The sequence below is a fragment of the Carcharodon carcharias genome, chromosome 21, assembly GCF_017639515.1.
Source record: "Carcharodon carcharias isolate sCarCar2 chromosome 21, sCarCar2.pri, whole genome shotgun sequence".
Taxonomy (NCBI): domain Eukaryota; kingdom Metazoa; phylum Chordata; class Chondrichthyes; order Lamniformes; family Lamnidae; genus Carcharodon; species Carcharodon carcharias.
In genome coordinates this window covers 37,825,209-37,843,646 of record NC_054487.1, presented here as the reverse complement: position 1 = coordinate 37,843,646, position 18,438 = coordinate 37,825,209, and the positions used below count along the sequence as shown (strand labels likewise).

The following is an 18,438-nucleotide window of genomic DNA, read 5'->3' as shown; positions in this document are numbered from 1 at the left end:
AAGGGCAATTGAGGATGGGAAGTAAATGCTGGCCTAGCCAGCAACGCCCATATGCCACGAACAAATGTATTTAAAAAAAGAGAGCCCCTGCAAAATAAAGAAAATGCTTAACTTTATTTAGTAGGAGAAAAATACTGCAGATGCTGGAACTTTAAAATAAAACTGGAAAGTGCTGGAAATATTCGGCATTTGCTGAGGTGGGTCTAGTGGAAGGGCCGAGAACAAATTCTGAAATTAGTACATCGGGTCTCTGACCTGACTAATGCCTGCCTCCTAGCATTTTACAGAGGCAGAGTTACCACAGCACCAACTACCTGGCCGTCAGTGGTGGGCAATTTTTTTTTGTATTCATTGGTGGGATGTGGGCTTCACTGGCTGGGCCAGCATTTATTGCCCATCCCTAGTCACCCTTGAGAAGGTGGTGGTGAGCTGCCTTCTTGAACCGCTGCAGTCCATGTGGTGTAGGTACACCCACACTGCTGTTAGGAAGGGATTTCCAAGATTTTGACCCAACGACAGTGAAGGAATAGCGAAATATTTCCAAGTCAGGATGATGAGTGACTTGGAGGGGAACTTCCAGTGGTGGTGTTCCCATCCATCTGCTGCCCTTGTCCTATCAGATGTTAATGGTCCTGGGTTTGGAAGGTGCTGTCTAAGAAGCCTTGGTGAATTCCTGCAGTGCATAATTGTAGATGGTACACACCCCTGCTTCTGCATTGGTGGTGGAGGGAGTGAATGTTTGTGGATGTTGTGCCAATCAAGCAGGCTGCTTTGTCCTGGACAGTGTCAAGCTTCTTGAGTGTTGTGGGAGTTGCACTCATCCAGGCAAGTGGGAGTATTCCATCACGCTACTTGTGCCTTGTAGTTGGTGGACAGGCTTTGGGGAGTCAGTAGGTGAGTTACTCGTCACACAATTCCTAGCCTCTGACCTGCTGTTGTAGCCATAGTAATTTTATGGCTAGTCCAGTTCAGTTTCTGTTCAATGGTAACCCCCAGGATGCTGATAGTGGGGGATTCAGTGATGATAGTGCCATTGAAAATTAAGCGGTGATTGTTGGATTCTTTCTTGGAATGGTCATTACCTGACACCTGTGTGGCACGAATGTTACTTATCACTTGTCAGCTGAAGCCTGGATATTGTCCATGTGTTGCTGCATTTGGACATAGACTGCTTTAGTATCTGAGGAGTCATGAATGGTGCTGAACATTGTGCAAACGTCACCACTTCTGACCTGATGATGGAAGGAATGTCATTGATGAAGCAGCTGAAGATGGTTGGGCTGAGGACATTACCCTGAAGAACTTCTGCAGTAATGTCCTGGAGCTAAGATGACTGAACTCCAACAGCCATAACTGTCTTCCTTTGTGCTAAGTATGACTCCAACCAGTGGAGAGTTTTCCTCCTGATTCCCATTGACTCCAGTTTTGCTAGGGCTCCTTGATGCCACACTCGGTCAAATGCAGGCTTGATATCAAGTGCAGTCACTCTCACCTCACCTCGTGAGTTCAGCTCTTTTGACCATGTTTGAACCAAGGCTGTAATGAGGTCAGGAGCTGAGTAGCCCTGGCAGAACCTAAACTGGGTGTCAGTGAACAGGTTATTGCTAAGCCAGTGCCACTTGAGAGCACTGTTTTATGACCCCTTCCATTACTTTACTGATGGTGGAGAATAGACTGATGGGGTTGGTAATTGGCCAGGTTGGATTTGTCCTGCTTTTTGTGTACAGGACATATCTGGGCAATTTTCCACATAGCTGGGTAGATGCCACTGTTACAGCTGTATTGGAACAGCTTGGCAAGGGGCGCAGCATGTCCTGGAGCACAAGTCTTCAGTACTATTGCCGGAATATTGTCAGAGCCCATAGTCTTTGCAGTATCCAGTGCCTTCAGCCATTTCTTGATATCATGTGGAGTGAATCTAATTGGCTGAAGACTGGCATCTGTAATACTGGGGATCTCTGGAGGAGGCTGAGATGGATCACCCACTTGGCACTTCTGGCTGAAGATTGTAGCAAATGATTCAACCTTATCTTTTGCACTGATGTGCTGGGCTCTTCCATCATTGAGGATGGGGATATTTGTCGAGCCTCTCTTCCAGTGAGTTGTTTAATTGTCCATCACCATTCACGACTGGATGTGGCAGGACTGCAGAGCTTAGATCTGAACTGTTGGTTGTGGGATAGATTACTTCTGTCTATCACTTCCTGCTTATGCTGTTTGGCGCACAAGTAGCCCTGCATTATAACTTCACCAGTTTGATACCTCATTTTTAGGTATGCCTGTTGCTGCCCCTGGCACGTCCTCCTACACTCTTCATTGAACCAGGGTTGACCTTCCAGCTTGATGTTAATGGTAGAGTGGGAGATATGCTGGGCCATGAGGTTACAGATTGTGTTCGAGTACATTTCTGTTGCTGCTGATGGCCCACAATGCCTCATGGATGCCCAGTCTTGAGTTGCTAAATCTGTTCGAAATATATCCCACTTAGCACGGTGGTGGTGCCACACAACAATATGGAGGGTATCCTCAATGTAAAGGCGAGACTTGGTCTCCACAACAACTGAGTGATGGTCACTCCTACCAATACTGTCATGGACAGATGCATATACAGCAGGCAGGTTGGTGAGGACGAGGTCAAATATGTTTTTCCATGTTGTTGATCCCCTCACTACCTGCTGGAGACCCAGTCTAGCTGCTGTGTCATTTAGGACTCTGCCAACTTAGTCAGTCGTGGTGCTACCGAGCCACTCTTGGTGATGGGCATTGAAGTCCCCCACCCAGAGTACATTCTGCACCCTTGCCACCCTTAGTGCTTCCTCCAAGTGATGTTCAACATGGAGGAGCACTGATTCATCAACTGAGGGAGAGCAGTACGTGGAAATCAGCAGGAGGTTTCCTTGTCCATGTTTGACCTGATGCCATGAGGCTTCATGGGGTCCAGAATCAATGTTGAGCCTTCCCAGGGCAACTCCCTGCTGATTGTATATCACCATACTGCCACCTCTGCTGGGTCTGCCCAGCCGGTGGGACAGGATATACTCAGGGATGATGATGGTGGAGTCTGGGACATTATCTGTAAGACATGATTTTGTGAGGATGAGTCTGTCAGGCTGTTGTTTGGCTAGTCTGTGAGACAGCTCTCCCAATTTTGGCACTAGCCCCCAGATGTTAGTAAGGAGGCCTTTACAGGGTCAACAGGGCTGAGTTTGCCATTGTCGTTTCCGGTATCTAGGTCAATGCTGGGTAAGTCCATCTGGTTTTATTCCTTTTTTGAGGCTGTGTAGCAGTTTGATACAGCTGAGTGGCTTGCTATGCCATTTCAGAGGGCATTTAAGAGTCAACCACATTGCTGTGGGTCTGGAGTCACATGTAGGCCAGACCAGGTAAGGGCAGCAAATTTCTTTCCCTAAAGACATTAGTGAACCAGATGGGTTTTTTTTTACAAAAATCAACAATGGTTTCTTGGTCATCATTACTTTAATTCCAGATTTTTATTGAATTCAAATTCCACCATAAGCCATGGCAGGATTCGAACCCGGGTCCCCAGAGCATCCCCCTGGGTCTCTGGATTACTAGTCCAGTGACAACACCACTACGCCATCACCTCCCCAATTAATGGCCCACTTGGGGTCAGAGTGAGGATGCTGCAGAGGTGTTCCCAGTGCAGACAAGCTCCCTGTAGCTTGGACTCCTGGTGACGAGTCAGAGGCAATTGATACCTCTCGTCCAACCCCCCCTAGCTGGGATTCCACGGCCACAAACCATCCATAAAGATGGCCTGACAGCTGTGGCCATGTGAGGTTTTTAGTTATTCCCCATGCTACAGAAATCGCCTCCATTTTGAGGTGCCTTAGCGGTCTCCTGCCTCCATCAACAGTGCGCACCTTTGCTCGGGGGAAAGCCATGCAGACATCAATGCTCGCTCTCCTTTTGGGCCTCCTGCTTCCCTGGTCTGAACGCTGTCCTGGGCTCAAAGAGGTGGCTTCTTAATTATCTGCCTCCCAGAAGATTCGAGTGACGAGCTGCCACAGCTGCTTCCTGGTTCCCGGAATTGAAGTTGACATTGGGATTGTGACCCATCTGGGAAAACTCTGTCCAATAACCTTTCAAACCTTTCTTCAGAACTGGAAACATTAGAGAAACAGAGTTTATAAGCAAGAGCAAAGCTAGAAAAAGTGGTGTGGTTGGTGAGAGAGGGATAGAACAAGTGGTGATATAGTGGAGGACTGGAATGATTAGATGACAAAATGTATATAGTGCCTTTCACATCCTCAGGATTTCCCATGTTTGCAGTGTGATTATTACCAGCAAACAACGCTATAATGCTGGTACCAGGGTGTCTTTCTGGAAAGCCTAATATATCAGCTATGAGAAATAACTGCTTTAGTGTCAATCCTTCACTACAAGTGCATACTTCAAAAGTGCACTTTGTAGTAAATTGTGACACAAAGAGCAATATAATTATTTTACCATTTAACAAAATGTTTTAAAATGCTAAAATTGGGGAAAGCTGCCATTAAGTTATGTATCAATAGCTGAAAAATAAAACATCTAAGCTAAGCTGTTGGTGGGAAGACTAAGCACTGATTTGATTTATGTAATCAAGGCTTAAACCCACTCAGAAAGCAGGCTTTGTTATTTGTATAGTCAAGAAATGTTGATCAGTCTCCAGAAGTTCCACAGTGGGATCTCCTTTATTTTCAAAAGCACATGTAATCCCTGGGATCTGTAGCATTCAGTCAGACACATTCTAATAGGAGCAGATAATGGGCAGAACAATTCACTAACTATGTCTATCTGCTGAGGACAACCTGCTGAGACTGAAGGATGGAAACACAACAGCAAACATTTAACCACTGCTTGCCCTGTTGTTTGATATCTAACTACTTTATTCTCCCTATAACTTTAGTTTATGCTTTTTCATTTAACAAAATATAATTTGTCTATTCTAATGATTTACTAGTCTTGGCGAAATATATATCTCTATGTCATCCTGGCTATTTTATAAAATTATTATTTTTATTTTAAATATGGACCAGGCTTTACCCTGACTAGCCATGACTCATACAAGAGGAATTTGTAACCTTCAGAAACCAGCAGGGACCTCATTATCTTTAAAGAGGTGTTAATGCCCTCTGTGACTGCCGACAATCAAATTCCAAAGAAATGCACCAAAACCCCCCTTTAGAATTCTAAGACAGAGCTCCGGCCAATGGAGACGGTATGTCTGTAAAGGACAAAAAGACCCTGACTCCTCTATTAAATACCTCAAGGTTCCAAACCTGGGAAAATACATCCTTTGCCCACACCCAGGAGAATAAGTGGGAGGTATGTCACATATCCTCCCCCAAGCTGCTGTGGAACTGAACCCAGACAGCCTACCATTTTACCATCTAACAGCAGCAGAAAGAACTCTGACCAGGTCAATGGCTTGGCCATCATCTACACTGTGAATACTGAAACATTGGATTTCGGCATCTGTGCCTTAAAGACTAAATCATCTCTCCATGCCTTCTTTCATTGTGTAAGTCCTTGCTTCTGGAAAGATGGATCACTCTGCAATAGTTTCAGCCTGCGAACCTCTGAAGGAATACGCCGCTGGACCTTTTGATTCTGGACTCACGTGAAAACGAAACTGTTATTTTTATCATGGTCTTCCCCTGTACCCCTTTCTTTTCCTTATCCATCTTTTATTGTATGAGCGCAGAAAGAGACAGACATTGCAGATACCCCTTTCTGTGTTAGTTGTGTGTGTGTAAAATAGACCAACCCTCTTACTTTACCTTATCTCGAGTTTGCTGTGGGGTTATTAATAGAGAATTGGTTAACTCCAAAACTGAAGGGTTGGGAAAACACACCACCACTTTATAAAAGAGAAAATCAGAAATCAAAAACACCTTTCTGTTTACAGACAGTTAGTAAGAGGAGAAATCAGGGCTGTTTAAACTAATCCTCCTCTGGTCCGTAACATTCTCTTAAAATAAATAACTTTAAGCCAATGTGCTTTTTATATTTCCTTTGGTGTCCCAAAGTCCAAGAAGCAAATGCCAAAAAAATTAGGCTTTCATTAGTAGAAACTAGTTAGTTTCAAAACGTGTTTGGTTCATCAATGTGAACCTCAGAGTCTGAAGATTAATGCAATCGCGTTAAACACTGATTACACACTTCCAACAGAGAGCCACAATTGAAGAGAACACAGGTCAGAAATAGGATTATGATACTGTTGCTTCTCATTGACACTCCCTTCAAGCATTGTTTCCTGTTGGGGGTGCTGAATTTGTTGTATAGGCACAACAAGGCCACCATATTACACATGGAAATGGGTCAAATGTAGAAGGGTGCTCTAGTGATTGACTCGAATTGCCAGATGAACAAGGGTTTAAAGTTTGGGTGTATGTGAAGGTTGAACATAGAATATTTCAGCAGTTAAATTGTTGTGAGGTACCACAACACTGATAGACCTTCAAATGATGTGACTTCATGCAATCTAATTATTTACAGATGCATGTTCCTAATCTGTCTCCTGGGATGTTAGCCTTCAAATTAATCAACACAAGAAGTTATCAGCCAGTTTTATACCATAGTTTATTCACCAGAATTGTGATTTATAGTGTCAGCCATGTCTCAGTTGGTCACACACTCACCTCTTACTCCGAAGGTCCCACACCAAAGACCTGGGGCAGGATCTTCCAGTTGGCGACCGGGAGCGGGGCCTGCTCCCGCACTCCTCCACACACACACACACACACACCACCACCACCCCCCCCCCACCTGACAATGGGGGAAAATTTTTCCCTTGAGGACAAAAGTCCAGGCTGACACTCCAGTGCAGTATGAAGGAGTGCTGCACTGTCAGTGGGGCAGTTTCCAGATGCGAGATTAAACCAAAGCCCTGTCTGCTTTCTCAGGTGGATGTAAAAGCTACCGTGAGCACTATTTGCAGAACAGGTGAGTTATTCCCTGATGTCCTGGCCGATGTTTATCCTTCAATCAACATTAAAAAATAAAAAGATGATCTGGCCATTATCATGTTGTTTGCGGGAGATTGGTGTATGCATTGGCTGCCATGTTTCCTACATTACAGCAGTGGCTATACTTCAAATTGACTTTACTGACTGTAATGTGCTTTCAGACATCCTGAGGTTGTGAAACTCACTATCTAAATGCAAGTTGATCTTTCTTTCCTCAATTCTTTGATTTAGAAACAAGCTCAGGAATACACAAACAAACCTTATTTAAAGCAATAGCAAAATAGTGCAGGTGCTGGGCATTGGGAATAAGAAAGATAATGCTTGAAATACACAGCAGATCTGCCAGAATCTGTGGGCTAATATTTCAGGTCTGTGAGCTTTCATCAGAACTGGGAAAAGTTTTGAGCTAGTGAAAGATGGGTATGGAGGGGGAAAGAAAATCAATAGGGAAGGTCTGTGATAGAGGGCAAGTGGGATTAAATTACAAAGGATTTCATGGCCAAAGAAAGTGATAAGGAGACAAGTAAAGAAACATAAGATATGTCTAGAGGAGATGTGAATGGCAGGATTTTGACAGCTGTCACCTGAAAGCAAAGTAGAAACATAGAAACTAGGAGCAGAAGTAGGCCATTCGGCCCTTCGAGCCTGCTCCGCCATTCATTATGATCATGGTTGATCATCCAACTCAATAGCCTGCTCCCACTTTCTCCCCATATCCTTTGATCCCTTTCACCCCAAGAGCTATATCTAACTCCTTCTTGAAAACATACAATGCTTTGGCCTCAACTACTTTCTGTTGTAGCGAATTCCACAGGCTCACCACTCTCTGGGTGAAGCAATTTCTCCTTATCTCAGTCCTAAATGGTCTACCTCGTATCCTCAGGCTGTGACCCCTGGTTCTGGGCTCCCCCACCACCAGGAACATCCTTCCTGCATCTACCCTGTCTAGTCCTGTTAGAATTTTATAGGTTTCTATGAGATCCCCCCTCATTCTTCTGAGCTCCAGCGAATATAATCCTAATCGACTCAATCTCTCCTCATATGTCAGTCCCGCCATCCCAGGAATCAGTCTGGTAAACCTGCGCTGCACTACCTCTGTAGCACGTACATCCTTCCTCGGAGACCAAAACTGCACAAAATATTCCAGGTGTGGTCTCACCAAGGCCCTGTACAATTGCAGCAAGACATCCCTGCTCCTGTACTCGAATCCTTTGGCTACGAAGGCCAACATACCATTTGCCTTCTTTACTGTCTGCTGCACCTGCATGCTTACCTTCAGCGACTGGTGTACAAGGACACCCAGGTCTCGTTGCACATTACCCTCTCTCAATTTATAGCCATTCAGATAATAATCTGCCTTCCTGTTTTTTCTACCAAAGTGGATAACCTCATACTTACCCACATTATACTGCATCTACCATGCATTTGCCCACTCACTCAGCTTGTCCAAATCACACTAAAGCATCCCTGCATCCTCCTCACAGCTCACCCTCCCACCCAGCTTTGTGCCATCTGCAAATTTGGAGATATTAGTTCCCTCATCTAAATCATTGATATATATTGTGAATAGCTGGGGTCCCAGCACCGATCCCTACGGTACCCCACTAGTCATTGCTTGCCTTTCAGAAGAAGACCCATTTATTCCTACTCTTTGTTTCCTGTCTGCCAACCAGTTTTCTATCTATCTCAATACACTACCCCAATCCCATGTGCTTTATTTTTATGCGCCAATCTCTTATGTGGGACTTTGTCGAAAGCCTTCTGAAAGTCTAAATAAACCACATCCACTGGCTCCCCCTCATCAACTTTACTAGTTACATCCTCAAAAAATTCCAGTAGATTTGTCAAGCATGATTTCCCTTTCATAAATCCATGCTGACTGTCCAATTCTGCCACTGTTTTCCATGTGCTCAGCTATTAAATCTTTTATAATGGACTCTAGAATTTTCCCCACTACTGACATCAGGCTGACTGGTCTATAATTCCCTGTTTTCGCTCTACCTCCCTTTTTAAATAGTGGGATTACAATAGCTACCCTCCAATCTGTAGGAACTGTTCCAGTGTCTATAGAAGATGACCACCAATGCATCCACTATTTCTAGGGCCACTTCCTTAAGTACTCTGGGATGTTGATTATCAGGCCCTGGGGACTTATTGGCCTTCAATCCCATCAATTTCCCCAACACCATTTCCCTACTAATACTGATTTTTTTCAGTTTCTCCCTCTCACCTAAACCCTGTGTTTTCCAACATTTCTGGTATGTTATTTGCGTCCTCCTTTGTGAAGACAGAACCAAGGTATGTATTTAGTTGGTTAGTCATTTCTTTGTTCCCCAATATAAATTCCCCTGTTTCTGACTGTAAGGGACCTACATTTGTCTTCAACAATCTTTTTCTCTTCACGTACCTATAGAAACCTTTACAGTCAGTTTTTATGTTCCCCGCAAGCTTATTCGCGTACTCTATTTTCCCCTTCTTAATCAATTCCTTGGTCCTCCTTTGCTGAATTCTAAACTGCTCCCAATCCTCAGGTCTGTTGCTTTTTCTGGCCAATTTGTATGCCTCTTCCTTGCATGTAATACTATCTCTAATTTCCCTTGTAAGCCATGGTTTGGTCACCTTTCCTGTTTTACTTTTGCGCCAGACAGGAATAAACAATTGTTGCAGTTCACCCGTGCGCTCTTTGAATGTTTGCCATTGCCTATCCATCGTCATCCCTTTAAGTAACGTTTCCCAATCCGTCATAGCCAACTCGCACCTCATACCATCGTAGCTTCCTTTGTTAAGATTCAGGACTCTAGTCTCAGGATAAACTACGTCACTCTCCATCTTGATGAAGAATTCTATCATATCATGGTCGCTCATCCCCAAGGACTAGATTGCCAATTATTCCTTTCTCATTATACAATACCCAGCCTAGGATGGCCCATTCTCTGGTTGGTTCCTCATCGTATTGGTCCAGAAAACCATCCGTATACACTCCAAGAATTCCTCCTCTACATTATTGTTACTAATTTGATTTGCCCAATCTATATGCATATTAAAGTCACCCATAATTACAGATGTTCCTTTATTTCATGCTTCTCTAATTTCCTGTTCAATGCCATTCCCAACATCACCACTACAGTTTGGGGGTCGATATACAATCCCCACTAACGTTTTTTGCCCCTTAGTGTTTCTCAGCTCTACCCATACAGATTCCACATTGTCGGAGCTAATATCTTTCCTCACTATTGTGTTAATTTCCTCTTTAACCAGCAATGTAACTCCACCACCTTTTCCTTTTTGTCCGTCCTTCCTAAATGCTGAATGCCCCTGGATGTTCAGTTCCCATCCCTGGTCACCTCACAGTCATGTCTCCGTAATCCTGACTATATCAGACCTGTTTACATCCATTTGCACCATTAATTCATCCACCTTACTGCAAATGCCTTGTCTTTGTAACATTACTTGCCCCATTCCCACTATTTTTCACTGAGGCCTTGCTTGATTCTTGCCCTTGTTTTCTCTGCCTATCTCTTTTCTTATTCCCCTTTCTGTCTTTTGTTCTTATCATTTAAAAGGATAAGTCATGGCAGGAGAGTCAAAGTCATTGTGTGCTCCTCTTGCTCTATGTGGGAAGCCGGGAACATTTCCAGTGCCCGGTGCCAACATGTGTGCGGAAAGTGTCTCCGGCTGCAGCTCCTGGAAGCCCGGGTTTCTGGCTGGGAACATTGTGAAGCATCCACGAGGTGGAGAGTATCGTGGATAGCCCGTATGGAGAGGTGGTCACACCGCAGGCTAAGAGTCCACAGACAGGAAGGGAATGGGTGACCACCAGGCAGAGCAAGAGGACTAGGCAGGCAGTGCAGGAATCTCCTGTGGCTATTCCCCTGCAATTCAAATATACCGCTTTGGATACTGTTGAGGGGAAAGCAGCAACAGCCAAATTCGTTGCACCATGGTTGGCTCTGCTGCACAGGGAAGGAGTAAAAAGTGTGGGAATGCAATGGTTATAGGGGATTCAATTGTAAGGGGAATAGAAAGGTGTTTCTGTGGCTGCAAATGAGACTCCAGGATGGTATGTTGCCTCCCTGGTGCTAGGGTCAAGGATATCTCAGAGTAGATACAGGACATTCTGAAGGGGGAGGGTGAACAGCCAGTGGTTGTGGTACATATTGGTACAAATGACATAGGTAAAAAAAGGGATGAGGTCCTAAAAGTAGAATATCGGGAGATAGGAACTAAGTTGAAAAGTAGGACCTCAAAGATAGTGATCTCAGGATTACTACTAGTGCCACGTGCTAGTCAGAGTAGAAATAGCAGGATATATTGGATTAATACATGGCTGAAGAGATGGTGTGAGGAGGAGGGTTTCAGATTCCTAGGACTTTGGGACCAATTCTGAGGGAGGTGGGACCAGTACAAACTGGACGGGTTACACCTGGGCAGGACCGGAACTGATATCCAAGGGGGAACATTTGTTTGAGCGGTTGGGGAGGGTTTAAACTAAAATGGCAGGGGATGGGAATCTGTGTAAGGAATCAGAGGAAGGGGAAATCAAGGACAAGAACAAAAGTAAACGGAAGAAGAGAGAAATGAGAGGAAGAAAAAACAAACTGGAGCAATGGTTGTGATCTAAAATTGTTGAACTTGGTTTTGTAAAGTGCCCAGTCAAAAGATCAGTTGCTGTTCCTCAAGCAATTTGTCCTATTCAAGCCCAGTTTGTTGTTCACTTATTCAGTACTGATAAAGCCAATTATATGCAAGTCTTGTAACAAGCCATCTTTAAGGTCTATCCTAACCTATTGTATAGAATTGCACTGCATCATTGTTTAACTTAACAGGTGTCTGAATTCTCTATTAATGTCTAGGTACTGTTTCCCATTTGGACGACCAGAAGGTGCACTAAAAGCCACTCTCTCATTACTTGAAAGGGTATGTCCAAACTATAATGTAATTGTTGGTTTCCTTAGCATGTTTTCTCTTTGTCACGTGCAATAGTAAATCATTTACTGGAGATGGCTTAGAAGCCATTGCAGTTAACTCAGATTTCTTATACTGCAAAGCAGCTTACTAGAACGGTGGCAGAATTTGTGTTTCATGATGATCATGAGATTGGCCACAGTTGTTTATCTTGGCCATCCAGATGGATTTGGAAACGGTTCCATCAGGAGAGCAACAGGCACTTTGATGGGTTCCATCAGCTGGAAGCATCACCTTTATAGCCATTAGTTATGTATAACAAGGTAATATCCTTTGGCCAGGCTGTTCTTCAACAAAATTCAGAAATTCCCCCTTTATGATTCCAGACATCAAATTTGGGGCATCCTATATGGTAGCCATTTTCAGCTTGCCAGCCTAAAAATTGACAAGTAAACATGAAGTGACACAGAAATATTCAGAGGGAACCGTTTTGTAACACAGTGAGTAGGTTTGGCACTGTTTGCTGTAATTCAGCAGAGATTTTCATTATTTTGACCATTTAGGAAGAACTGGTTTCACTTGGCAGGTGCGATTGAAAAAAAATAATGGATGTATTCATGAGGCTTTAATATGAGCAGGTTCGTTGTACAGTAGTAACAGTGAGCAGGTCACTAAAACCATCAAAATATTGGGATGCATAGCAAGGATGAAACACATAAATCAAGAGAGAAATCATTTTAAAACTGTCTTTGGCCTTGGTGAGACAGCATTTCGAGTACTCCATGTAGTTTTGATAAATAGTATATGGTATTTCAGGAAGCAGTTTCAGTTGTTGGAGCGGGTGCAAAGAAGGGCTACATATTTGATCTTCGAACTTAAGGGAATTGTGTACAAGGAAAGATTGACTACCCTGTCTTTTCTTTTAAAAAGAGAAGACTTCAAGGGGATATGATGGAAATGCTTAAAGTTATGTGGCGCTTGGAAAAATTCGATCTAAGTAAGCTCTTCTACCATGTACAGAATTTAAGCACAAGAGATGATAACTGCAAGTTAAGGATACATAGCAAAATAGGAAATGTTGTTATAAAGAGATGGTGGGCAGAATTTTACGGCTCTGTCACAGTGGGGGTGGGATCATAAAATATGGCAAGCCTTTCAAAAGTCCGTTGACTTTGGTGAGACCGGAAAATCCTGCTGGTGGCAGAGGCGGTAAAATTCTGCTCGGTGAGTGTGGAAAAGGTTACCAGCACAGGTGGTGGTACAGGAAAGCTTAATGGTTTAACAAAGGAATAGGACTTTTTTTTTTTGTCAACAAGCGGGATTTGTGGTTTTTAGAAAAGCCCTAAAGGAATACTGCAGACGGGTGGGCTAGATTAATTGAAGATCACCTTCTACCTGAAACTGTTACTATATTATAGCCTGAAGAGTTTGTGACACAGCTTCTACCCTCATGATGGGAGTAATGATAAAAACAAGCAAGAAAAGTACATCGATAAAAACAAAAAAACTGTGGATGCTGTACATCGTTGAAACTGAATACCATTTATGTTCCAAATCTATATAACGTACACTGCTAGAAAAGACTGGCAGCAATAATTGGCTGCTTAGATTCTAAGATCCTCATAAAAAGTTTATTTGTGTAACTGACCTTTTTATTGTCAATCAGTTGGAGTAGAAATTACCCTTATTTTACATTTCAACATGCATCTGGGCTGTTTTTCTTTTAAATGAAAATGCCATTTTTATAGTATCAAATGGTAATAAAAGCATCACATTTAAATAGGATCTAAGCCTCAATATTTTCCCCCCAATTTTGTTCCCTTGCCCCCTTCTTTATTGTGGATGTTCACTCCTTATTATGTTACATGCCCATGGATTCCAGCTAGCCTCTACTAACTCCATGTCCATTCTTAGTGTTTAAACCTGGACAGTAAGTGTCAACAGGCTGTTCAATTGCACTGGGCATCACAACCAAATTCAGTCCTGTCCTCAACTAATTTCCACACGTATACTTCCAGTAGCAGTACTGGACAACAATCAGAAGAGAAAATTCAGCACAAATCAAGGAGAAAAGGGGGGGTGGGGGTGTGTGTTGGGAGAAAAGAATAGATGCATGGAATATAATTTTTATAGGTTTGCTTATTTCCTTTGATAAAGGTTCTGATGAAAGACATTGCCACCCCTGTGCCACCTGAAGATGTCAAGAAAGTGGTACGAAAATGTCTAGAGAAGGCTGCTTTGATCAATTATTCTCACCTTTCAGAGTATGCCAAAATAGAAGGTTGGTATGTTTGATATAGCTATCCATGTGACAGAGAGAGCCAATTGAGTCCATTCACTGAACACTTTGTCACAAGTCTTTCTTTGCCATTGAACAAACCCAAGCCTCTGCAAATGCAAATGCCTCATTAAAATCTCAGCTGGTGAACTGAGTCTTTTCTATTCATTGCTTTAATCTGCCTCATGGGACCTCCTTCCAGAACTGAAAACCTTTCACTAAAGCTGTTCTCTTTTCCGGTCCCTTGTGAAACCTTGTTAAATAAATAGTTTTATATAGATTTAAATTATGTTTTTTTTTTAATCATTGGCTAATTTACTTTCTCTTCCCTCTACGCCCTTTTGTCATTTCAAGCAGCTGGTGGAAAAGAACCAGGTAAATGGGTGCATGCACTGGTTGGGTGATGGTTGTACATCTTTAAAGAGCTTCATTGTCTTACAACAAATGTCTCTTAGACATGTGCCCTATATTCTCATTTCTGGAGGAGGATTGTTGTTATTCATTTGACTTGCACCAAAATAGAATGGGGAATAGAAACTTAACAATTTAAAGGCACTTTGCTGTCTTGCCTTGAAGACAGCTTGGTCTGTATACAAAAACAATACATCCAGTCAAGGCTGAAACTCCAGTGCAGTACTGAGGGAGTAATGCACTGTTGGAGGTGCCTTTTTCTCAAATGAGACATCAAACTGAGGCCCCTTCTGCCTGCTTGCGTAGATGTTAAAGATCCCACGGCACCTCGCAGAAGAGCAGAAGAGAAATATCCTGGCCTCTTTTTATCTGTCAGTCAACATCACACAAAAATAAACAGATTATCTGGTTGTTATTACATTGCTGTAAGTGGGAATTTGCTGTATTCAAATTAACTACTGCATTTCCTACATTACAGCAATGACTGCACTTCAAAAAAGTACTTCATTGGTTGTAATGCACTTTGAGACATCCGATGATCATTAAAAGTGTTATATAAAAGCAAGTTTTACTTTCTTTTAGTAATTTTCCTTTCAGTCCATATGGCCAGATGGTGTGTACCAATTTCCAACGGAAGTTATGGCAGTGAAAACCATGTATTAAGACAAAGACCCATTAACCATTGCACCTACATAAGAAGATCAAGGTATTGGGAATTGAAAGTTGGATAGGAAGCGATTAATTTTAAATTTTTCAAGGAAACAACACACTGTATCGAAAAAGAGAAAGTATTAATTGGGATTGATTTTAATTATGTTAAATAAGTGATAAAGCAATGGATGTAATTACCTTAAAAGGAATGATCATTTTAGAATAAAGCAGCATACTGAAGGATAAACAAGAGAGAAAGCTACATTTTTGGAGAAACTGAGCAATGTTGTGCAGCAGCCATAATGCTGTCATTAAATTCAATATTATTCAAAACAATGGAGCAAGAGAAAAAAAGATGAATTATGGGGAACTGATTTGAAGGATAAACAGGAAAAGATAAATCAGTAAATGGCTTCAATCTTACCTACTTCCTCCTCACAAAAAAAATACTTAAAAAGATGTTTTGACTTTTCTCTTAGCTGAGAGGAGAAAATCAACTGGCTGTAATACAAAATATGAAGAAGAGACAGAGGTGATGGATCAGTCTTTTGCAACTCTCCAACTGGGAATTGATATCCATCCATTTGAGTTTTTGAACTGCTTTTAAAGTACCAGGACATATTGACAAACACTTGATGAAATTAAGATAGAATAAAGATAAAGGGGATCTTATGGCACAAATGTTTCATTATGGGACATAAAAACTGAAATCTATCAAGTATAAGCAATCTTCAGGCAAAGGTCAACATTATGATACAAAAATTAACTTGAGATCTATTTGTAGTCTGATAATTATTGGAATCTTTAGCCAAGCGAATAAATAATATTAAATCAAATGGGTTTTTGAAAGATTGGGGTCACATCCAAAAAAAAATTGAAATCTCTTGATGTTACTGAGTTGGCAGATGATGGTAATAATTTTAATTCCAGAACACACTTGATAAGTTCCTCCATTTAAGGCTTGTGATTAAAATAAAATGGTTTAGGCTTGAGAAGGAATTGTAAATTTGATAATAAATTTGTGATATATAATGGTGATGCATTTATCAATATCAATTGAATAGCTATGAATATCAAATTTGCCACAATTTTGTGAAAGGATTCTTTCTGTTCCTAGTAATAACATTAAGATGGGTATTGAAAGTAGAGTACAGCGATATAATGTATTATTGGTAAATAGGATGTTCTGAGGAGGGATATATAATTGAACTAGGTCTACAGAGATTTAACAGCTAGACATATTAACACCATCTCATGAGAAATGTGAGGTGAACCATATTGGAGCTAAAAATAGTAATATGAATACACGATGAAAAGTATATTGTTAAATAATGTGGAGCAAGAAAATGACATGGGTGTGCTAATTGGCGAAAAACTGAAAATGTTATCAAATTATATGTTGATGATTATCAACACAAATAAGAGCATCCGGATATATTAATGAGTGTTAACTCACACTCTAACACATTGGTGAGACTAAACTCATGAGTTTAATTCCTTTTCAATAGCTTGTTTCTTAACAGAATTGTATAATTGCATACTATTTTAGCTCCCTCATTGCCTTATTTATTTTAAATGGTTAAAGTCAAAATATCCCGCGAAGGAATTTTCAGCTAATTAAGCTTAACACGGCTAGAGAAAATTAAAACTTTTCAAACCCTTTCATTATTTGCCAATTTTTCTTGAAATGCAAAAACAGAAGAACACCAAAATACAATTCAAAACAAGCTGAGAAAGCTGTTTAAAAAAAGCACATAGAATCCTGTGCTTCACATACAGTATAAAACAAGAAAGCTATGCTTAACCTTTATAAATTACTGTTAGCTCTCAGCTGGAGTGTTGTTTCAAATTTTGGACACCACGCCTTAGGAAGGATGTCAAAGATTCAAGAGTGCAGACAAGATTTACTGGAATTATATCAGGGATGGGAACCTTTAGTTCTGTGGAGAGACTGAAGAAGCTAAGATTGTTCACCTTAGAACAGAGAAGGTTAACGAAAGATTTAATAAAGGAACTGAAAATTATGAATAAATTTGATAGGGTAGTTAGGGAAAATGATCTCCGTTGGCTGGAGTGTCAGTAACCTGAGGACACAGATTTAAGTTAACTGTCAAAATAACCTGGAAGATAAGAATTTTTTTAAGCAGCAAGTTGTCATGATCTGGAATGTAATGCCTAAAAGGAAAAAAATGCAACACTGTGGGAAGGAGCAGGAGCATAAACATCAGTACATAGATTTTTCAAATAGCTGGCTAAGCCATCTTGGCCTGTACAGGCTCCTTCTGTGCTGTGTGATTTTATGCGTGAATAGAGATGTTTAATCTGCTATAATTTGGGACCAAAGTATAAAAGAGCATGGGTAAAAATTTTGTAAATACACTTATTAAAACTTTGTTCTAAGGATGTAGTAGACACTGGCAAGATCAGATTTGTTGACCTTCCTTGATTGCTTTGAGGTGGTGGTGATGATAAGGGCCTTCTGTTCAAACTGCTTCAGTCTTTGTGGTAATGGTGCTTCCACAGTCGTGTTAGGTATTAGGGAATTGCAGGACATTTGACTTGAAGCTCTACGCATCCAAAAGTTCAAAGCTGTGTGACTTTGAGCGTAATTGGCATGTGATGTTGATTTTGTTGCTTTTGGTCTCCTTGGTGTGGCATCAAAGCACACAGGCTGGACCTCAGCTGGATCACAGCAGTGTGCTTCAATTATCCTAAACACTTCTTGACTATTGAGAGAAAAGTCAGCCAGGGGTGTTGTTCTGATTTCTGTGCAGTGATACCTTGATGGAGAAACTGTGCACATGTAAATATCAGGTGAGGGTAGAATAGTGCTCTTCTGTGATAGCCTTTGTTGTCAAAACAACGTTATCCTCATTGTTTTGGCTCAGACATGACGAATGCCCACTTGGGCAAAAGGACTATTTAACACCTTTGGACCAGTACTTAAGCACCTAAGGAGAAGACATGAAAAATGGAACAGGGTTGAGAAGAAAAAGCAGATTTTAAAAATAGTGGACGTGTTCGGGAATTAGTGTGATCTATAACTGCTTTATGTGGTGTGGTAGCAAGACATTGAGACCAGGTGTTGCAATGTTTGCTGCTTGATCCACCTGGTGTAGGCTGATCTCAGTCAGATAGCAGTTAGCTCTCTATAATTGGTCTTAGCATCCCTGTTCTAGGGAGAGAAAATAATCTGCCAAGATTCCTACTCCTGCTTGGTGC

General features: G+C 41.6%; 1 protein-coding gene across 7 annotated transcripts in view; it reads left to right on the top strand.

Moving 5' to 3' along the window:
• cadps2 (Ca++-dependent secretion activator 2) overlaps positions 1 to 18,438 on the top strand; it is an 829,148-nt gene that overhangs the window by 652,683 nt on the left and 158,027 nt on the right. For all 7 annotated transcript variants that reach the window (XM_041216037.1, XM_041216039.1, XM_041216038.1 and 4 more), the window contains 2 exons: positions 11,825 to 11,888; positions 14,034 to 14,157. In XM_041216037.1, coding sequence (XP_041071971.1) covers positions 11,825 to 11,888; positions 14,034 to 14,157 — 188 coding nt within the window. The remainder of the gene's footprint in view (positions 1 to 11,824; positions 11,889 to 14,033; positions 14,158 to 18,438) is intronic.